This window comes from Xenopus laevis, chromosome 9_10L, assembly GCF_017654675.1.
Source record: "Xenopus laevis strain J_2021 chromosome 9_10L, Xenopus_laevis_v10.1, whole genome shotgun sequence".
Classification (NCBI taxonomy): Eukaryota; Metazoa; Chordata; class Amphibia; order Anura; family Pipidae; genus Xenopus; species Xenopus laevis.
The window spans coordinates 65,097,002-65,121,042 of NC_054387.1; the positions used below are offsets into that span (position 1 = coordinate 65,097,002).

General features: G+C 34.3%; 1 protein-coding gene across 1 annotated transcript in view; it reads right to left on the reverse strand.

Moving 5' to 3' along the window:
* LOC108701836 (low-density lipoprotein receptor-related protein 1B) overlaps window positions 1-24,041 on the reverse strand; it is a 676,036-nt gene that overhangs the window by 284,097 nt on the left and 367,898 nt on the right. The window contains exons 21-27 of the mRNA XM_041576281.1: window positions 18,586-18,768; window positions 13,144-13,344; window positions 11,423-11,668; window positions 6,836-7,033; window positions 4,292-4,496; window positions 1,436-1,600; window positions 744-988 (exon numbers count right to left, since the gene is read on the reverse strand). Coding sequence (XP_041432215.1) covers window positions 744-988; window positions 1,436-1,600; window positions 4,292-4,496; window positions 6,836-7,033; window positions 11,423-11,668; window positions 13,144-13,344; window positions 18,586-18,768 — 1,443 coding nt within the window. The remainder of the gene's footprint in view (window positions 1-743; window positions 989-1,435; window positions 1,601-4,291; window positions 4,497-6,835; window positions 7,034-11,422; window positions 11,669-13,143; window positions 13,345-18,585; window positions 18,769-24,041) is intronic.

The window sequence follows — 24,041 nt, forward strand, 5'->3', positions numbered from 1 at the left end:
GCAAATTTTCGCGGGCGTTTCGCAAATTTATTCGCTCGGCGCGAATCGCGCAAATTCGCCGCAAATTCGCGCCTGGCGAATAAATTCGCCCATCACTAGATGTAAACAAGGAAATAAAGCACAAATGAAATATGTACAGAATGTCAAATGTGCTTTTTATTTTCTACAACACACACACACACACGAATAATAGCATATAATTATAGTAGCTTCCCTTTATTTCTTTAATGCACAGTTATGAGGCTAAGGAAAATTACAGAAGCATATGGTCTGCAAGTAACATTATGTTCATCATTAAAATTAATGGTGTGTCAAATGCATTTTCTATCCTATTTGTGTGCATCCTTTTTTTTATTCCAAGGAAATTATATGATAGAATTACCATGTGTGGTAAATGCTCCAGAAAGGGCTGTTGAACTTGTAACCATCTATTTAAAAGAAAACTAAAGGATTTAATAACCACCAATTCATTTAATAATGATTATTATTTCTTTTGGGTTAAATCATGATGTAATTCATAATGGAATTGTGTGTTTTGGGATTTTAAGATCATAGAATGTAACCAAATCTCACCTTTTTATCATACATACATTTTGCAGTGTAGATAATTTTAGGGAAAATGACATTAAGGGGAAATGATTTCTATATATTTTATCTTTATGAATATTCTTGGTAACATTTCTAAGTGTTAGAAATAATTTATAATCCCATAAAAAAAATTTGAGGAAAAAAACACTAGTTACCTTGAGGCTGACGACTTGGATGATAAATTTCAATGTCAAAAGGCTGGGCACTTGTTTTTTGAATAACACTAACATTGTGCCCAGTCCATTTGTTGGCTTTTGATAGAGTATTCGTTCTCCAGTCTGTCCAGTACACGTCACTTCCATACAGAGAAACAGCAAAGGGATGAGATAAGTACTCATGGCCACGGATTATTTCCTTCATAGCAGTTCCGTCATAAAGTGCAGAATAAATAGCATCAGATCTAAATATTGGTTTTAGAATATAAAAAGGGAAGAGTGAAATCTCTACATTTACATTCAAGTAATAAACCAAATGCCATTTTCCATGGTAAGGATGATGGTATCTTTTAACACAACAAAATAACCATAACCGACTAAATCTGACCTTCCATTATTTATGCATAAAGTTCCTCATTAAAAATCCTTTCTAAGAAAATAAGCGTATATAGAACAGAGAGCCACATCTCTTTTAACTTTTAAATGAATGATGAGCTATTTGCATATATGTATCAACAAATTCTTCTCCATTTGCATGCATAAAAGTACATTTAATATACAAAGAACCATTTTCAAACAATTTCAAAATAAAAACACAAGACCAAGGAAGAATATGTCACATGTTCATCATTATGTAAAAATAATGTAGAAATGTGATTTTCTTCTTATATGTTTTGGCATGTTACAAATACCTGGCATCAGTCCACACAATTCTTCTTTCAAAGTGATCAACAGTGAGGCCATTTGGCCAAGCTCCACTTTCCATGTCTTTGTAAATTATCTTTCTACCAGCACCACTCATTGATGCTGATTCAATCCTTGGAAATGTAGCATCCCAGTCAGTCCAAAAAAGTATTCTGTAACAAAAAAAATTGTATATAACATTTTTGGGAGGGATTCCTTGATTATGCTTTTCTATTATTCCTACCAGTTTTGCAAGTATCAGGGGTAAAGGGTGGTTGTGGGGAGTCTTGAAATATTACTAACATACCACCGACCCCAACAGCAATGGACTATTCTTGTAAGAATCACCCTCACAAAGTTCTACCAATATTCGTATCCTCTGCATAGTGAGGAGGGGTGTTGAACCTGTTAATGAATATCATATTGTTGCACGTACTAAGGCACTTAGAAGAATGAAACTCCATGATTAAGCCTCGGCCAAATGCACATGTATGTGCACTCCAGTACACAAATGGAGCTTTATAGTTGTGGGTTTTATGGTTTATGACAATACATTGCACCACTGAGTAAAAATACACCTACCGGGCACAGCACCATAAAGGAGCCAAACTAGCATCCTGGATTGTACTTATAAAATCATTAAGATGGTCACCACTAGGGATGTAGCGAACTGTTCTGCTGCGAACTAGTTCGTGCGAACTTCGACCGTTCGCGTCCGCCGAATGTTCGCGAACGTTTGGGAACGTTCGCATTTTGAGTTCGCGTTCGATCGTTCGACCATTCGACCATTCGAATTCCTTCGACCGCTAAAAATCGATTTCCATTCGTTCGAACGATTGTAAGCATTCGATCGAATGAAAAGCATTCGATCGAATGGTTAAAATCCTTCGATCGTTCGAATCGAACGATTTTAGCGGGTGTTCGAAGTTCGCGAACACCAAATCGGCAGTTCGCTACATCCCTGGTCACCACTATCAACCTGTATACTTTCTAGAATCATTATAACTTAAATTATCTGTCATTCCATATGCATTAGAAAATCCTGTACAAGACTTCCCTGTATCCTTAAAGCTTTCCAAGTGAAATGCACTTGGATTTAATGAACTGGAATTCTGTCTATCGTACAGTTTAATGCAGAACTTTATTGTTCAATTTGGGGAGTAAAAATGAACAGGCAAAGCAATTAAAAACAACATGAAAATAGAAATATATAAATAAATATAAATGGTTTTTTGCTCAGGGAATTCTTGAATAATTTATTGACCTTATTTTTATATACATATTTAAGATACATAACCCATTTTATTTTTTAAATATGGTGCATGCACTGTAAAACTTATAATGATCAATTCCAAATATAACTTAAATCAAATTACATTTTTATCATACCCAGCATACAAGCTGGATAGATTCAAGCTTGGTAAAACAAACTAAGTTTTCATTAAAATCAACTGGGCCATTGAGCAGTATTATCAAAATGATTTTCACCAAACAGGGAATATCTAAAATGCTAGACTGGAAAGGTCAAGTACCACTTAATGTAAATGTCAGACAGAATGAGAACTTGTAATAACTCCTGCTCTTTATAAGGCATGCACACAAAGATGGTCTTAGCTGGAGCAACATAAATGCTGCCAATGTATTATGGTATGTAGTTCAAGTGGGCAAGAATAATTCATTGATTTTATTGTTTGTTGATTTTACAAAATGTTCTAATAGTGTAAGATTCAGATAAAATAATGATTGTAAATTTTATCATGCAATAATCTGGGACCTTATGTTTATGTATAAAGAGCCACATACTGTATGGCCAAACAACTAGAACCCAAATGGTTAACTTTTGTCTTTCACGTTTAAATCACATAATCATTACGGGGCAGATTTATCAAGGGTCGAATTTTGATATAAAAAATACTTTGAAATTCGACCATCAAATTAAATTACTTTGACGTCAAATATTGAAGTCGAAGGATTTTTCACTGAATTTGGCCATCGAATGATCGAAGTTAAATAGAACGATTTTAGCGCACGATCAAACGATTTTACTTTGATGTGTGAAGACTTAGAAAAATGCATTAGAAGGTCCCCATAGACTAACATAGCACTTTGGTAGGTATAATTTGGCGAACTATTTTAGTCAAAGTTTTTTTAAAGAGACAGTACTTAGATTATCAAATATTCAAACTATTTTTCTTCGAATCGAATTTGAAGTAAATTCGAAGTCATAGTATCCTATTCGATGGTCAAAGTATCCAAAAAAATTACTTTTTAAAAAATGAATTTTGCATTTTTTTACTTCGAAAATTCCCTCTAATTCACTTCGACCCTTGATAAATCTGCCCCTATGCAGTAGAAAATATTCTAGAAGTTGCCATGACTTAATGTGGATATAGGAAAGAGATGCTACAGTAAATGAATGTTGGGGCCTTCTGTTATTTTCTGCCATTTATCTATAACAGTGTTATAGTAACTGTACTATAACACAATACATTGGAAACTTACCAATAATTCTTAATGGTACCACATTCTTAAAAAAGGAGGTGGAAACATTTTGATAAATTCTGCTCTAAATAAAATAAGGAGGCTTATTTACAAATGTTCATGGCTGAGAAAAAAATACAGGACTGCAGAAAAAAAAACATGACAAAACGTGTGCAAACCCCTAAAGCACTAGTGTATATAAGAGAAAAAAACAGCGATATATTTGTTGTCATATTTTTCACAAAAAAAACCTGCCAAAAACACATTGATTAGCATCAGAACATGCTAATCTAAAATATCTAGATATAAACCTAAATTTTTAATTTGTTTATTTTGAACATGTTTTAGTATAAGCAGAAAGATGTGAGAGAACTATAATTTACCCATATCGGGGATCCAAAGCAATAGCTCGAGGATGTTCCATGCCACCTGCAATAAGTGTTGATCTCATTGTGCCATCTAATTTAGCAACTTCCATTTGATCCAGATTGCTGTCTATCCAATAAATATTTCCTGCTATCCAGTCTATAGCTAAGCCTTCAGGGGTGGCAAGGCCATGCTGGATGACAACCTCAATTCCACTTACGCCTTGAAAAAAAAGAAGGCTGTTAATAAATATTCATCTCCACAGAATGATTAAAAAATAAAATCAAATATGTGATGTTGATTGTCATTACTAGTGAAATTGTAGAACATTTCTCTGTTAGTGGTCATTACAGAGGTTATTACTAGCTGTTTAAAAATAGAAAAACTAATTAAAAAAGGAAAAAATCAACATTCAATTTGACATTCCTGAATTCTACTGTACATATTTCAGAGAAGACAAATGCAAGAGCCTTGTTTTACATTAAGTTGAGAGAGTTTTGTCAGTATTCTTTAAGATTTTAAAAATTGCCAAACCTAATCAGACTTTGGGAATGATTGTGCAGTTAAACATTTCCAACAGTAATAATTTTGGTGTTTCATTTGCTGTTATACTGTAGGAATTGTGAAGAGAAGATGATACCAGGGTCAGAAAGCTTTATATTGAAAATTAGGGTGTATATATCAGACATGTGGAAAGTATTCAAAGGATTTCTGTCTGCTCTGCTTTCAGTTCCTCTGTGGAAACAGAAACTGAGATAAACTGTAGTAGTAAGGTGACTGGCTATTGGTTAACTATTGATTTTTAATTTTCAAAGAAAAAAAAATATACTAAAATATTTTAAAACATGTTTGAATGATTACAACAAGGCTGTAGAAAAATCCATGAAATATGTTGCATACAGGTATATCTTAATTCTGAAACATAGCTAAGATGATGTTTAGGGTACCTATTTTATAGGTACACAGTTTTAAAAGATTGATACGGTAACTTTATATAAAATATAGCTTCAAGCATAGCTTGGGTCAACAAAAAAGCAATAAAAAAAGAAATATGACAACTATGGATGCATGGAACTTTATGTAAATGGTTTGCACTTAAAAGCACTTAAGGAGAAAGTGTGACAGTCAATCGGAAATGGGTGAGGTAGAAGAAAAGGATATATTGCTGAGGAAATCAATATAGTAAAAAGTAATAAGTAGCTCAGCAAAATAAACAGGAGAGTATAAAAGAGAAAAGAATAAGAAACAAGGAAAAAAAAGAAACAAAGGAAAAAGTTAACAGAAAAAGAGAATGGACTGGTATAGGGTGAGATGATTGTGATATAGTGAGCAGGTAATAAAAAAAGAATGGTGGAACCAAAGATAAAAGTAAAGGGATAATATAAAATGGAGAGAAAGGTACAGAAGACATGAGAAGTGTTAAAGAAGCACATAGAGTACAAGGAGAAAACCATGAACAACTAAAAAAGAAATTGTCTGAAGTGAAGGAGTAAACAAAAAAAGGAAGTAGGTAATAAAAATTGTAGAGAACAGCGGTTTAAGGTTGCATTTCAATTTGGGATTATAATTGTGCCTACCTGTGTTTACTTCTCTGTAAATGTTCAACAATACTCAACAATACCAGACCAATCTTACCTTCTCACACCTCAAGAGGTTTTAGGCTTTTAGCGATTTGAAAGGGAATAATGCAATAAAAGATGCATGGGTTTTTATTTTATTGGGAAAATGAAAAAAAGGCATTGATCCGGTAGAGACCAAGCTGAAACTGTAATCAAAGCACATTTGTACATGCAACTCTTACTATAACATACTATTAATATTAAACATTGTAGCTATTGTTTAACATTAAACAGTGTAGCTATTTTAATCTTATTATAGGTAAAGGATTTCTTGTTAAAATTCATTGTATTAGAAGTTTGAAGGGCTTCCTCTTGTTCTTTCTATTTTTGAAGAAATACCATACTGCTTCAAAAATTTGCTTTCACATTATTACCTGTCCAATTGCCAGTATTTTTTATTACTTATGTCAAAATAAGCTACCTCCATTCTGTCATGTGACTTTCCAAGCACCAAAAGAAGATTAAGCACTGAACTGTTACTTATAATTTCATAGACTGAAAATCATGAGAAAGCAATTGTAGTTGTAGAATGTGACATTTTATCATTACTGTATTTTTGAGGTAACAGAAAATTGGACAGTACATTTGGGAAATAAAAAAACGTGCATTTTAATCTTATGTATGTTTCAACATAAGATGCTAAATATGACATATTCAGTATTCAGAATAAAACAAAAAAATACATATTCATTACCTATCCAAATATGGTAACTCTAGGCAACCAATATTAATTCAAGGTGAAGCAGTTTAATGAATTTAATTAGTCATGGATGAAGGCTCTGTATCCTTTTTTTAGAATAAGAACACAAGGTCATAAAATATGCCACTGGTAACAATTCCATAAAGAAACTAGACATAGAATAATTGTAATTTTGCAATGAATCAGTGATAAACAAAATATAAATAATAACAATTTAAATTTAATATTTTTTTTATATTTACCAGAAGTGTCCGATAGTTTGCCTCTGTATATTTTGTCTTCTACAACATCTGTCCAGTACAGTAGACTTTGATTAAAATGAAAATCCAATGCAATGGTATTTCGTAAGCCAGGAACCAGCAGGCTGTAGTCTCTTCTATGGAGGTCAATACGTCTGATCTCATGTCGAATCGAAAATATTATAAAGGCTTCAAAAGTATCTACATAAGTGAAATTGAAAAAACATGTTTAAATAGAATGATTCTGTACATTTTTGCAAAAATGGAGAAAAGTTTATTTATTATGAGCTACTCTACATGAATTAGGTTGTTATCAAACTAGGCAGAATATTACATTAATGATTACTTGCATTTCTGTAACACAATAATAGAATGCATGACAACTATTTGTTCATTTGTATATTGCATATATTGCATTGTTAAAGGGATCCTGTCATCGGAAAACATGTTTTTTTTTCAAAACGCATCAGTTAATAGTGCCACTCCAGCAGAATTCTGCACTGAAATCAATTTCTCAAAAGAGCAAACAGATTTTTTTTTATATTCAATTTTGAAATCTGACATGGGGCTAGACATTTCGTAAATTTCCCAGCAGCCCCCAGTCATGTGACGTGTGCCTGCACTTTAGGAGAGAAATTCTTTCTGGCAGGCTGCTGTTTTTCCCTTCTCAATGTAACTGAATGTGTCTCAGTGGAACATGGGTTTTTACTATTGAGTGCTGTTCTTAGATCTACCAGGCAGCTGTTATCTTGTGTTAGGGAGCTGTTATCTGGTAACCTTCCCATTGTTCTTTTGTTTGGCTGCAGGGGGGGAAAGGGAGGGGGGTGATATCACTCTAACTTGCAGTACAGCAGTAAAGAGTGATTGAAGTTTATCAGAGCACAAGTCACATGACTTGGGGCAGCTGGGAAATTGACAATATATCTAGCCCCATGTCAGATTTCAAAATTGAATATAAAAAAATCTGTTTGCTCCTTTGAGAAATGGATTTCAGTGCAGAATTCTGCTGGAGCAGCACTATTAACTGATTCATTTTGCTCAATGTACCTCCGCCAAGATGCTTACATGTAAATAGCAAAGCAAGTAGTGACAGAAATTCAAGGGCACCTTATGCTGGATGGTAGCAGTGTACTGAACACATGGTGTACCATTAGTATCAGTCAGTTGTATTAGAATAATTAGACATCACATTAGCAAAATACAATGGTAAACATTTTCCCCTAAAATATGAATAGTATGGCACAGCACTCTTTTCTTGGTATGACATTTATTTTAGAAGAATACCCTAAGTGGATATATATCAGTTAAATTAGAAGCATCCACCACATTCCTCAAGCCAATACTGTCCAACATATTTTATATCTGCATTACTTTTATATTCTGCCATGTGTATTTGCCTACAGAATATAATAGTACTGATATTTTCATGTACATTAGCTCCTGATGCAAATAGAAAAGGCTGCTAGCTTGGGTAAAGTAATGATAATGGGGGATTTTAATTACCCAGATATTGACTGGAGCAATAGTACTGCCAGATCAGTTAATGGGAAGAAGTTTATAAACTTGTTACATGACAATTTGATGGCACAGGTTGTTTAGGAGCCAACCAGGAAAAATGCTATTCTGGTGATCTCAAATGACTCAGAACTTATAGCAAATGTGCATGTCACTGAACCCCTGGGTAACAGTGACCATAATGTTATATCATTTATTGTCTGGTGCAAAAAACAAATATATACTGGGGCAACAAAAACCATGAATTTCAGAAAAGCTAATTTTAGTGCCTTGAGGGCTGCCCTTCAGAGAATTGATTGGGACATTATGTTTTCAGCTAAAAACACAGAACAGAAATGGTTGTCATTTAAAATTTTATTAAATCATTACTGTTCTCAATTTATAACCTGAAGGAGTAAATGTAGAAGTTCTAAAAATCACCCTATGTAGCTTAATATAGAAGTAAAGAAGTTAATAGGAAAGAAGAGAAAGGCATTTAAAAACTACAAATCTGTTGGGACAGAAGCTGCATTTAATGAATATAAACAGTAAAATAAATTTTGTAAATCAACAATCCAGAAGGCAAAGAAAGGAAATGAAAAGTGTATTGCGGTGGAGGCTAAGACTAACCCCAAGAAGTTTTTTAAATATATTAATAGTAAAAAGGTGCAGGTTGAGAGTGTTGCTCCATTAAACAAAGGTACCAGTATGGTTGTAACAGATACAGAAAAGGCAAATGTGCTAAATCAGTTCTTTTCTTTAGTGTATACAATAGAGGAGTCTGAATTCCCAGGCTTACTTCATAGCTGCACTGAAGGCTCAGCTGAATATAGTCAGTGGCTGACTCAGGATATGATCCATAAAGCTTTAATAAAAATGTATGTAAACAAGGCTCCAGGGCCTGATGGCATACACCCCCAGGTTCTAAGAGAAGACCCTATTTCTGATTTTCTCAGATTCGCTTTCATCTGGTATTCTACCTATGGATTGGAGAAAAACTGATATCATTACAATATTTAAAAAGGGATTACGATCTCAGCCTCACAGTTATAGGCCAGATGACCTGGATGAATGAAAATCTTCATAGTCATATAGGCCAGTAAGTTTGACATCGGTGGTGGGCAAATTATTTAAAGGCTTGTTAAGGGATCACATTCAAAATGTTGTCCTACTGAATGGCATTATGAGCAGCAATCAGCATGGCATTATAAAGGATAGGTCATGTCAGACAAATCTGATTGCTTTTTATGATAAGGTAAGTAAGGTGCTGGATAGTGGGAGGGCAGTAGATGTGATCTATTTGCTTTGCCAAATCGTTTGATACCGTGCCCCACAAATGACTGCTTTCTAAACTAAGGTCTGTTGGGCTCAATGAAGCCGTTTGCACATGGATAGGAAACTGGCTACAAGAGGTGGTTGTTAATGGTACATTCTCTGCTTGGAGTAAGGTTCTTAGTGGGGTCCCTCAGGGCTTAATATTGGGTCCACTTTTATTTAACTTGTTCATTAATGACTTAGGGGAGGGTATTGTAAGTATTGTATCAGTGTTTACAGATGACACAAAACTAGCCATCCCAATTAATTCCATCCAGGATGCAGAATCCTTGCAACAGGACAAACTGGCAATCTGGACAGCTAAGTGTCAAATGAGATTCAATGTTGATAAATATGCATGCATGGGGATGTAAAAATATCCAAGCCACTTATACCCTTAATGGGACTGCACTAGGCAAACCCATTATGGAAAAGGACCTTGGAGTCATTGTAGATGATAAACTTGACTGTAGCAAGCAATGCCAGTCAGCAGCATCAAGGGCAAATAAGGTCTTGAGTTGTATTAAAAGCGGCATAGATTTAAGGGAGGAGGGGGTCATTCTTCCACTTTATAGAGCACCCGTTAGGCCCCATCTAGAATATGCCGTACAGTTTTGGTCCCCATCACTCAAACAGGACATTATTGTATTAGAGAGGGTGCAGAGAAGGGAAATGTAGCTGGTAAAAGGTATGGAAAATCTTAGCTATGAGGAAAGACTGGCCAAATTCGGGATGTTTTGCTGAAGAAGAGGCACTTAAGGGGTGATATGATGACTATGCATAAATATATAAGGGGATCATATAATAATCTCTCTAATGCTTTATTTACCAGTAGGTCTTTTCATCTGACACAAGGTCACCCGATTAGAAGAAAAGAGGTTCCACCTAAATATTCGGAAGAGGTTTTTTACAGTGAGAGCTGTGAAGATGTGGAATTCTCTCCCTGAAACCGTTATACTGGCTGATACATTAGATAGCTTTAAGAATGGGTTGGATGGCTTTTTAGCAAGTGAAGGAATACAGGGTTATGGAAGATACAGTAGTTTATAGTACAAGTTAATCCAATGATTAGTCCGATTGCCATTTTGGAGTCAGGAAGGATTTTTTTTTTTTATTCAAGGCAAACAAGTTAGGGACCGCCATATGGGGTTTACCTTGACGTGATATGGTGGCTTTTCAACTTTATGATCATAAATTTGTAACTAAAATCCCCTGTTTTGTAAACTTTGAGACAGGGGACTAGGGAAGGTGCATTAAAACTAGCACTTCCATTATACTTAAATATACTATTATTTAGCCTTTAGAGTGCTTCCACATCTCCATTTTTTACGACGGAATTTTTTCCCCCTCTGAGGCAAATTGGAGAGGCTTCAGACGGGTTTTTTTTTGCCTTCCTCTGGATCAACCGGCAGATAGGCAGGTTCAAAAATTAAAAAGGTTGAACTTGATGGACGTGTGTCTTTTTTCAACCTAACTTACTATGTTACTATGTTATATTGGATACAATGGTATCAAAATGTATTGTTACAATTGTACCTTGTAACAAAGATGTGTTTCCGTGTGATTGAATCATGTTATAGGACATATGTTTGAAACTACTTGCTCAATTTATCAAAATTGTTTGGGACCTGTGATTTTCTGTAATATGAAGCACCTATACAAAACAGAAATAACAGAGTTCACCTTAAACCTCTAATGGTCAATGTATGCAATGTTTGTTTTCACATTCCCCATATCATCTGCAGTCAAATTTTTAAAATTTAAAAAGTGTAATATACTCACCAACACTGCTACATGTTTCACCATCTGGATTTAACACCCATCCCTCATAACATGAACATTTAATAATTTGTTTGTGCTGCTCACAAACTTGGCTGCATTTTAGATGTTTTGTGCAATAATCAACTTGGTCACATGTTTTGTTGTCAGCACTCAGGTGCATTCCTTGTGGGCAGGAACAGACAATTCCCCTTCCAGGAGCTATAATACATTGATGACTGCAACCACCATTGTTCAGTGAACATTCATCTGGAAGAAACAAATTATTTATCTAGGTAAATGCAATGCATATTTTATTGTAGCTATAACTTACTGGGCATTTCTACTCATTATTATAGATATGTCATAGTCCTAGCCCTGTGTGTTTCTGTATGTGGATCTATGTAATGGCACCTTAATGATTTTTACATTTTAGCAGAGCTTTAGGAAACTGGAAATTGGGCCAAGAGAAAAACATTATTGCCCCCCCCCCCTGGCATAACCATAATAGCAACACGCCTTCACATAAATTAGGTTTTGCCAAGTTAATGGATTAAGTACTGCTTTTGGGAATGACATACCATTTGATTATATTATATATTATCAGTGCATTTGAAGGTAATTATTATATGCTCTGTTCTATAATGGTAACTTACACTTACAATGTATTTAAGCATTATTTTTATTACACACTCAAAGCAAAGACATATTGCTTGTATTGCTGTCACTACTACTATTATGTCTCTCATACCTATAATATGGTGCATAAATATGCAGTAAAATACATATAGTGTTATTTGTTTAGGAATTGCCATAACAGCAGTTTGCAACAAAAAAACACCCTCCAGCTGTTTTTATACAAGTTTTTAGTTACACTCAAAGTTGTTTATAATCTCTACAACTGGAATATCATTTTTCTTCATCTACAACCCACCCCCCACCCCTTTTAATGGGATGTATATTTCTGGATGTACATTTATTCAATAGGTCTCAGTGGGGAATCATTTTATGATGATACATGAAAAGTATTATGGATAATTATTTTAATAAAACCAAAACATGGGAATTTGCTTCCGATAATGAACCAAACCTCAACATTTCTATCACAGTGGGGATCCTGGGCTATACAATATAAATATAGTATGAAGGGAAATATTTTATTGCACATATTTTTTGAGAAATAAAGACTTGATTATCATAAAGAGATTAATTTACTTAAAGGAGAAGGAAAGCTACGGAGGCATTTTATTGCCAATAGATTAGCTGCAATAGTGCAAGCTAAAATGCTATATTTATTCTGTAGAGTGTTTTACCATACCGGAGTAAAAAGCTCTAAAAACTCTCTGTTTGTTTAGGAAAGGAGCTGCAGTATTAATGTGGTGTGACATCACTTCCTGCCTGAGTCTCTCCCTGCTCTGGGCTCAGATTACAGTAGAGAAGGGAGGGGGCGGGGGAAGAGGATCAAACTGAGCATGCTCTTGCCCAGGGCAATGAGGTTTAAGCTGAAGGCAGGAAGTCTGACACAGAAGCCCATGTGTACACAATAGAAGGAAAGAAATGCAGAGTTTCTTTAGACAGGGAACTCAGAGCAGCATTACTTTGGGGGTTTACTGGTATATTTAGATGGACCTTTCTGATAAGGCTTACTTAGTTTTAACCTTTCCTTCTCCTTTAAGCAAAAAAAAACACTCAACAAATGTGGCTGTGATGAAGGAATATTTTGAAATAAGCTGCAGATGAAATACCACAAATATCTCCTTCATCTGATCCATCGGGACAATCTCTTCTCCCATTGCAAAGCTTCTCAGGCTGCAGGCAGATGGAGGTATCATTAGCACAAGGGTATTTGGGTGGTCCACAAATATAACCTTCACAATAATCCTCATCTGAATGGTCCTCACAATCAATATCTCCATCACACACCCATGCATTGCTAATGCATCTGCCTTGGAAAACAAAAAAATAATACACATATCAGAAACGTAGTGCATTAAGTTTTCCACTTAAAAGGAATAAGTGAATTTTTCAGTAAAACTTTTTTCTTTTCTTTTTTTAAATTAGAGATGCAAAATAATTTGCCGGTGGGACTGGTGATATTTTATTCTAATGACAATGTTTTTCATCTAACTGGTGTAACAGGAGAATATTATTTTGTAATTGTGATTTCATAATTTTAGATGTTAAACATCAGGAGGGGAGGACATACTAATGCCTACTTGATTCAGATCCACTTTAAATTGTATAACATTAATATCACCAATTAGTTGAGAGTTTTATTAATGATTTTATTAATAATATAAACACATATGCATTTGTGTTACTGAAGTCATCTTTACTGGAAGAACCTCAATTGTCATTACATTAGCATGAGGGAATTTTTGTGAAATAGCATATTTCTATTGATATGATACTGTACAACATACCAGGTGCTCTTTGCACACACAGAGGCACATATCATAGGGCAATGATTATGCAGGAACTGGTTTGATAGCTCTGTTTGAATCAGAAAGTTTTATTTGCCCTTTTGAGGCAAACAATATCAGTTTTACTAAACAATTTTTACTTTTGTCTTAATGACCTACATATAAAATAGAATATGATGGATAGTGATGAGCAAATCTGTCCCATACTGTTTTAATTTGCAAAACAACGAAAAACAATCACGAAACAGTAAAAAATTTGTGAAACGCATTGAAGTCAATGGGAGTCAAAATAATATTGATCTGCAACAATTTTTATGCGCACAACAATTTTTACTTGTACAACTTTTTGTCCAAATGCATTAAAGTCAACGGATGTCAAAAATTATTTTGACACGCAACAATTTTACACGCACAAGAATGTTTACATGCATAACTTTTTAATCCAAATGTATTAAAGTCAACGGGTGTCAACATTTTTTGATGCATGACAATTATTACATGCGCAAATCTTTTGTCATGGGGAAATTTTTGCAGCAGTTTAGTGAAAAAATTCGCAGGTGGCGAAATTCACTTCAAATCCATGCCTGTCGAATAAATTTGCCCATCAACAACATGATGGGGACATGATGATGGACATTTATCTTTTCAGTCTCAACTATTATGTAACTATAATTTTTCTTTGCCATTTTTTGTCTGTAAGCACTGAAAGAAGAAATGCCTGTATGATTTAATGCAAATTTCCGGAGAACCGGAGAAGAAGAAATTGATTTCTCTCCAATTGCTGCTTCACTGAGTTTGTAAAGCCAGTTTTGTCTTGTATATTGTGTTAGGTCAATTGCCACAAAAGTCACATGGGGCATAAGAGAGAAGAAATGAGTGCTCTGGAGTACAATTAGTCTACACACAGTGGAGAACAATTTGAAATATGTTGAATTCTTAAATGAAACAATGAACATGTTGTAGAGAAACACTATGTAAGCTATTGCATAGACCTTGGCACACAGAAGCAAGTTAAGCCCTTATTTAGGCTAACCATTCAGCAATCAGCTTGTGCATAAATTAGTTTAATTAGTGCAGCCTCTTAAATTAATATTCAGTGAACTAATTCCTTCTTAAATGCCCACTGAGAATTTCCTAAAAAGTGCCCCAGATAATTCTGGAGCCAATTTATTTGCAAAGTGCGTAGTTTTCATTATTTAAATAGCTAATCACTAATCACTAGTTGTAAAAAATTAACTATACCAATATGAACACCCTTTTAGTGCCGGCAGGTAAATGGGATGCATATTTGTTTGCCCTTTAATGGCAAATCAAATTGAGAGCTACTTTAAACTTTCGTTCAATTAATCGACTAATTCTTAAAAATAAGATGCACCCAATTTGTGTTATTGCACTATATTTTAATATTTACTTGAAATACTTGTGTTAGAGACGCTTGGCTTAACAAGGTTCATTTAAGACAAGGACATAAAATTGTAGTTTGCAGTTACAATGGCAAAAAAACTTTTTTTTTACTATTCATTTATTAGTAATTATCTTTATTAATTTCTTTAAAATGCTTTCGAGCATTCACCTCTCAGCCTTTCATACTCATATCTGCCAAGTTAAAATATACATCATACTGTTTATGAAAAAAAATGTATATACAGTCCCAGATTAAAGACAAAGGAAGAGTTATAAAATATTTATTTTGATAATTCCAATTTTCTCTCTAAACAGAGTTCTTCACAATATAATAATAATTATTATTATTAAACCATTTTATTAAAGCTAAGCACACATGAGTTTATATTGTCAACCACCTTGGATACTGTTTTAGACTGGTCATCCAATTTTCTGTGTAGGTCATCTCAATAAAAACTCATTGGGGCAGATTTACTAAAAGGTGAAGTGCCGTCACTAGCAACAATTAGCCAGAAATCACCAATTAAATTCAAAAGACATCGCCTTCAAAAGTCCTAACAATTAAAGATTTTTGGTTTAACACATTTTTTAACCAATTTGAGGGGCATGCCACATTTGTTTTAAGTTGGACTCATGTTTAGGGCACTAGAGTATCCCTTTAGTCTCTTTTTTTTTGCATCCTTGTAAATTTGCAATAATAAGTGGCCACTTCAATCATTTGAACCAAAATTTCTAAAAAAAGATGTCTATTCGACCTATACGTACCCGTCCTATTCAAACTGACCTAAGCATAAGAGTACTAACAAAGTTTGCTGGGCAGAATTGAACGCTAGCGACAGATTGCTAAGAAATGCTCATGCTGACAATTAACAATATTTGCCAGCATTCAGCTGCTGAGATGCAACTTTGCATTTTAGTGAATTAGCACCTGGCGAAGTGTGGTGGAGCCTTCACTGGCGAAAATTCACACTTTAGTGAATTTGCCTAATTGTGTGATATCACATGATGTAAAAACTGGTTGATTTGGATGTAGAAGGTTTTTGCTTTACCAAAAACCAGATCTGAAATTTTGGGATGAAATATTAGGAAACAATATCCATGGTTTATAGCAGTGATCCCCAACCAGTAGCTCGTGAGCAACATGTTGCTCTCCAACCCCTTGGATGTTGCTCCCAGTGGCCTCAAAGCAGGCGCTTATTTTTGAATTCCAGGCTTGGAGACAAGTTTTGGTTGCATAAAAACCAGGTGCACTGCCAAACAGAGCCTCAATGTAGGTTGACAATCCACATAGGGGCTACCAAATGGCCAATCACAGCACTTATTTGGCACCCCAAGAACATTTTTTATGCTTGTGTTGCTCCCAATCTCCTTTTACTTCTGAATGTTGCTCACGGGTTCAAAAGGTTGGGGACCCCTGGTTTATAGACTAGCTAATCCCAGAATGATCACCATTATTTGTAAATACATGTGATTGCATATGCTCAGCATTCTCTGTTTTTTTGCAAAGCTCTAGGCAACACCTACTAACCAATCAGATGTTCAGCATTATATATACCATAACTATATATGATAACACTTTACATCTTTACATTTGAAAAATGTCCAGTATGCATAATAGTTTTTATTTTTACTGAAAACAGATGAAGCTGTTGTGGCCATTTGCTACTGTGAAAGGGTAAATCAGTGTTTCTTATGTATGACTGTATTAATCTGCTAGCTCAGAAAACATCATATAAGGTCCTGAGTAGATGGTACCTGGTTCCAAGCCATAAAGCTATATGGAACCCTGGAACTAACCCTAATTGTTTTAAGAATATGCCACCCCAGGTACAATTGCACATATATTTTGATATTTTAAAGGGCAATATACCCAAATGTCCACAGAAGATCTTCTTAAACAAAACAATTGATGCAACTTTTAGAGCACAATGTGCCTTAATTGAACATTTTAACTGCCACTAAGCAAGTTATACCAAAGACTTGACTTACACCTCACTTACACTTTCTGGAGGTTAAAGCAAGAATCGATAGATAGAAGTTTTAATTATGCAAAAACTTACTAGCATACTTCTTAATAAGCAAAAACAATTTACGATGGTCTTGGACCTGTAGATTCAGTATCACCATCCAGGTGGATTTGATTGTTCCACTATGACTTATTTAAAGGTTTAGGATTGACCCATATATTTTTTAACATAGAATATATTTTGGCAGCCTGTTACTATTTCCCCTCTTTTCTTTTTTTCCCCTTTATTCTGGTTCTTTTATTTTAATAGCCCCACATCTGTTAATTAAACTGTTAATCCAATAACTAAAATATCAACTCTGAAATGCCACCCTAAAACTATTGTCTATAATTTAGATGAGAAAACTTATCAAAGAGTATACAAAATACTTTTTTCAATATAAAAAAATGCCAAATTTGAATAATACTTTTGAATGATTGTACAAAAAGTGGATATGCATTTTCCTAATCGTTTAATGGCTAAGCAAGTGAATAAATGTTTTATGTGAATTTGTTAAATTCAACAAATAGTTAAATAATATAATTAAGTGCACTTAATAAGACTTAATAAGAACTATTCCTCTAAATGTTACTAGCCTGTATTTACAGGATAAGTAAAGTGCGCAAGAAATGTGGCCATTATTAGCAAGTATTATACCAATACAAAAAAAAAATTCAATAAGTATTCTTTTTTACATAATTTTTTGTTTCTCAGGATCATTGATGGTAGGCTGCAGTAAACTGTACATAGTTGGCCTTTCAGACAAGAATGATAATTGGATTTATAAAATATACCTTCTTCTTTTGTGAAACATTTGAATTATTTACTCTATTTTAAGAATCACTAAAGAGGAAATACATCTCAATTATATTTCCACTTTATGGGAGCATTACCAGCTGTTTCAGTTACAGCCAAGCAATTGTCAGATTAAATTTATGGATGTTTACTTCCTATTCTTCTTAGGATATGTGCAAATGTAGCACAATCTAATGTACATGCCAAAGGCTTTGCAGGTGTTTTTCTTTCCAGATGGAACTGAAGTGAACAACAGTGCAATACTGTAAATTGCTTAATGCACGTGGAGAAAGCACTCTTACAACACCATGTATTGTTGAACTAAAGTATCTGAGATAGGGGAGATTGGGAACTGAAGTTCAAGTACAGCTGTAAGGCAGAAAGCTGGGTATTTTTGATACAAACAGTAGGTTCTTGTTTGAAATAAGTAAAGTCAGTTATGTAAAGCCTTATGCTTATTCTAAGCAATATTTGTGTTTGACTATGAAATGATTGTTCAAACATTAGCTGCCGTGTACAGTACAAGAAACAAAAGCAATTTATTTCAGATGAGCAATACCTGTATTTTTGCATGCAAATTTTGTTTTAGCATCACATTGACGTAGTGTTCCATTGCAGCCTCTCTCATCGCTACCATCTTCACAATCCTTTTCTCCATCACAAAGCCATAATTCTGGAATACAGTTCCCATCAGGATGGCACTGGAACTGTTTAGCTTCACACGCCCCAGAGACAGGAAAAACTTAAAACAAAAAATGTGATTGTTATAAAAATATACAATATAGTTTAGAGTCATAATGAATTTACAGAAAATGCTGAACTTAAGAATAAGAGAAGAACCTCACCACCTAATCTCCCGATATAACTATTACCTATAAAAGATAAAGTGAAAGTGATAAAGTGAAATGTAACAGTGATGGGCGTATTCATTCACCAGATGCAAATTTGCGTTTTGCTGCTAGTGAATAAATTTGCCGTGAAAATTCACCGGTGTCAAAGTTTTTTTTTACGCTTGCAACTTTCAACGGATGCCCATTGACTTTAATGGGTGCCAGCGTCAACTTCAACGCTGGCGCCAATTTTGAGGCTGTGGAATTGTCACCGGCATCAAAATTTCGTGTTTGGATAATTTTTCAACCGTTTTGTGAATTTCGTGGTGATGTGAAATGGGACAAATTCACCCATCACTAAAATGTAACATTTTTTTCTTTTTAAGAAGTAATAAACTAAAAATTATGATGATTGAACCAGCAAATGCAGAAGAAATAATTATTTAAACCATACAACTGCCATTTTCCTTGGAAAGGGATTTGCAACAACATTTGGCAGATTTTGTCTTCATAAGGTAGAGTTCTAGGTTCTGAAATCAAATCACTATTCATTAACATGCATATAAACAGTTGGTATTGTGCTACCATTTAAAGTTAATAATAAAAAAACAACATATACAAATACTTCTACAATAAATAAACCATATTATTGTTTGTCTTAAAAACTCCAAACCTATATTTCAACATTCTTTATTTATTTTTTTTAAATTCTTTGTTTGAAGTTTTATGAGAGGATGAGGGGATACAAAAAGCAAAAAGTAAAGAGGGGGTAAGGGAGGGGGTCAATATGTTACCATGTTCATATAATTAACTCATACAGTTTAACAGGAAAGATGACAACAAGTTGTAACTATTGAGGGGCGAATGTGCGAAATGCAAATTTTGACGCGGGCATCAAAATATTTTTGACGCCATCGACAATTCCGCCACAGCAACAATTCTGACGCCCATTAAAGTCAATGGGCACCTAGAATGTCATTGGCATCAGAATTGTCGCCGGCGTCAAATACATTTTGACGCCAGTGAATTTTCGCTGCAATTTCAAATTTATTCGACGGCAGCAAAACTCGGTAATCCACCGCAAATTCGTGCCTGTCGAAAATATTCGCCCATCACTAGTTGTGACTCAAAATATAGGTATAGTATGTATACATAACAATATATAATTATAGCACAAAAGTATAGTACTTTATAATACAAAATTATAGTTCTTGTTAATGGCAAGCATGTTACTATATTTTCAAATCAATGCCTCAATTGAGATAAGAGAATGCCTCTTAAAACTAATTTAGGGTTTTAAGATAGTTCAGCCAAGGGTACCATATTTTCCAATATCTTACACTTTGATTGTGTAGTATATGGGTTATTTCTTCCATCTGTCTAACATCTTCCATATTGGCCAACCAATGTAATGTGAGTGCCTCTAGTACTTTCCATTTCCTCGGTACAAGTGCCTTTGCTGCTTGTAGTAAATGCAAAGTAAGAGGGTCTGTTACTATTTTTTTAGTTTCATGGAAATAGTTCAGCATAATTGTCTTTTGTTTTTCTGCTCTTATATTATTACCTGCCACATGATTTATAACCTCTTATACCTTTTTCCAGTAACCATGTATAACTGGGCAAGTTAGACGTATATGTGTATGTGTTCCCTTGGAGCTGTTACATCTCCAACATAACCCTAAACTGGTAGGGTACATTTTTTTCAGTTTCGAAGGTGTGTAATGCCACCTTGTGACTTGTGCTTTTCTGGTTTTCACAGCTCTAGATGTCTTATTGATTGATTTGACAATTGTACTCCACGTATTATCAGATATATCTATTTTTAGTTTTTCTCCCATTCTAGACAAATAGATTTAGAGCTTTGAGGAATAGCTTCAAGTAATAGCTTGTACATTTTGGAGAGGGGTTGATTAATCTCTGTCAGTTTAGAGAAGAGTACTTTCCAATATATTTCAGGTCTATTCTTTATTTCCTCTTGCCTTAATGTACCCATGCAGCTGGTTGTATCCCCAGATGTCTCTGGGATGGGAGCTCCGCTTTTTTTGAATATCTGCCAGGGGAATCATTTTGTTTTTGATTGTTGCCTAGCTTTGTCTCTCTATTTACCCAATTTCCCTATCTTGTGAAAGACCCTTTTTCCATACTTGGTTGAACATTAAGGGGCATATTTATCAAGAGTCAAAATTCGAATTGAAAAAAATTTCGAAATTCAAAAAGACCAAACCGAAATTAAGTCAACTTTTTTTGGTCAAATAGGTCCATTTTTGATTGAATAGGTCAGTATTAGGCCGAATTCGAAGCATACGAATCGAAGGAATAGCATATTAGATCGAATTTGATTCGAAGTTTTTCCCCAAAAAAACTTAGATTTTTCAAAGTCGACCAATTGACTCCAAATAGGTTCTAGGAGGTCCCCCATAGGCTAAAACAGCAATTCAGCATTTTTTAAATGGTGAGTGGTGAATTTTGAAATTTTAAAGAGACAATGCATGATAAATTTCAATATTAGAATTTTTGAATTTTTTTTCAAATTCGAATTGAATTTGGACTATTCCTTAGTTGAAGTATACAAAAAATAGCTCGTATATGAATTTTTTTCATTCGAAAATTCACTTCAACCTTTAATAAATCTGCCCCTATAGGTTGGAGAATATATGGGGATTTTGTTAATCTAAACTTTATTTTGTTTTATGCCATATCTTCAATGTAGCCCCAACCAGGGGATGTTGTATCATTTCTTTCTTTTTTAACCCATAAATTGTTAACTAATGGGAAATCTACTATCAAGAACACACCAATCTTTTTTCCTATTTCCAGATACCCATTCAAAAACACGGACTAGATGCACTGCGATATAATAGAGGTAAGAGTTGGTTATGCCTAGGCCTCCTTTCTCTTTTAGAGAAATAAGTATATTATGCTTTAATCTGAGTTTTTTTCTCACCCCATATTAATCTGGATATTATGAATTTTACTGAAGTGAAAAAGGATTGGGTAGCCATTATTGGGAGCACTTGTATAATAGTTTAGGCATTAATACAATTTTAATAGCTTTTGTTTTCCCAAACCATGACAATTTTTAATTTCTCCCAATTACCTATTAATTTCTGAAAGGATAGTAACAGAGGTCAGTAAATATCTTGATATAGTATACCTACTGTATGTCAGCCCTTATTTTGATGCCTAAATATTTAAATTGTCGGATTTGCCCTTTTGAATGGAAAGTTTTGTTATTATGCTTTGGCTTTTGATTTTAAAGTATTTATATTCAGGATCTCCGATTTTGAATAATTCACCTTAAAATTAGACAGTTCTCCAAAGTTTCCAATAAGGGAGATCACTTTTGGGAGAGAGTTTGTAGGTTTTGGAATGTTCAGTAATAAATCATCTGCAAAGGTGACACATTTAAATTCTTGACTAGGGGAGATTGTGGATGCACACCTAAGGCCAATTTCAAAAAGTTTAAAGCCCTGTCTAAATGATTCAAGTAAATATGCAAGTGCATGTAATTTTGAAACAGGGTTTTTTTGTTACAAAGTTATGATCATAATTTTGATAAGCCACCATACCACATCAAGGTAAAACCCCTTGTTGTGCCTTGGTTTGTGCAATCGCTCTCTCTTAAAAGCCATAAATGCTAGCGGCATGGGAGGATCTAGCCGTGAAAAAACCAACGTCCCATTAGACACTTCTCTATGTACACACACACTTATTGTGTCTTTCATTTAGTTCTTCTTTACACTCTTTCATTCTATGCTTTCTTACATACATACTCCCAAATACACATACACTTTCCCTTACCACTACCATACACACCTTCACATTTCACTTACACATGTATACACACTACTGTGCAACTGCACATATCACTCTACTTTGTTTTTAATTACAACACCTGACTTCTACTTTTCTAAAATGGGCGTTGGTTAAGGCAGTCTCTCCCTCTTAAAAGCCGCTTAGCAGTTGGCGGGGGAGGATCTAGCACAGAGTTTGAAACCAAAGCACAGGAGATGTTTACATAAAGAATTGTTACTACAGAGAGGTAATGTACCTTTTTTACTATGACTAAAGATAAATAAGTTAGGGACCACCATGTGGGGTTTTACCTTGACGTGGTATGGTGGCTTATCAATATTATGATCATAACTTTGTAACAAAAAAAACCCTGTTTCAAAATTACATGCACTGGCATATTTACTTGAATTACTTAGACAGGGCTTTATACTTTTTGGAAATTGGCCTCAGGTGTGCATCCACAACCCCCCCATATACATTTAAATTCTTGCCCTGCTGCTATAATTCCTGAAATATCAGGAATCTTTCTTATGTGAGCAAGTAGGGTTTCCATAAACAGAATAAAAATAATTGGTGATAAAGGGTACCCCTGTCATGTCCCATTAAATATTTTTACCCTAGAACAAAGTATTCCAATAACTCTAATTCTTGCAGTAGGTTGTTCATATAAGACCATTATTCTCTTTCTGATTTCAGGACCAAAACCAACTAATGTTCTTTCAAGGAAGGTCAATGACACCCTATAAAAATCCTTCTCAGCATCAGTGGGAAGTATGATAGAAGGTATATTCTTTTTGGGCATGTTTTATTAGCGATAGAACTTTGGATGTGTTATTTTTATCCTCTTTTAGGTACAAACTCTGCTTGTTCAGTGTGGATAATGTCAGGTAAGTAACTTTTTATCCTATAACTAAGCATCTTAGCATATATCTTCATATTTATGTTGATCTAGGAGGTGGTTCTATAACTTGGACACAATTGGGGATCCTTATCTGGTTTAAGAATTATAGTAATGTGAGCCTCTTTGGCTTGTGGGTGGAATCTGTTACTTTGTGTTACACCATTAAAATATTCTAGATGAAAGGGTATTATTTATTTCTTAAATAATTTATAAAACAATGTAGCATAACCATCAGGTCCATGTCCAGGTCTCAGCACTGGGTAGCTTAGTCTTTAATTTGTAAAATGCCTGATAGTACACTTAAAAGGCTATCTCCATTGTATCGTGAATTTGTTATGTTTTTCCCATCTTTAATTGACATAATATGTGTTTGTGGTTGGATTATATTAATTGTCCTACTAATATGTTTATTACATTTGTCACTTAACTTATAAAATCTTTGTTTCATCCTCATATAGGCTTTCTGTACACAAAAATAGCTTGAAATTC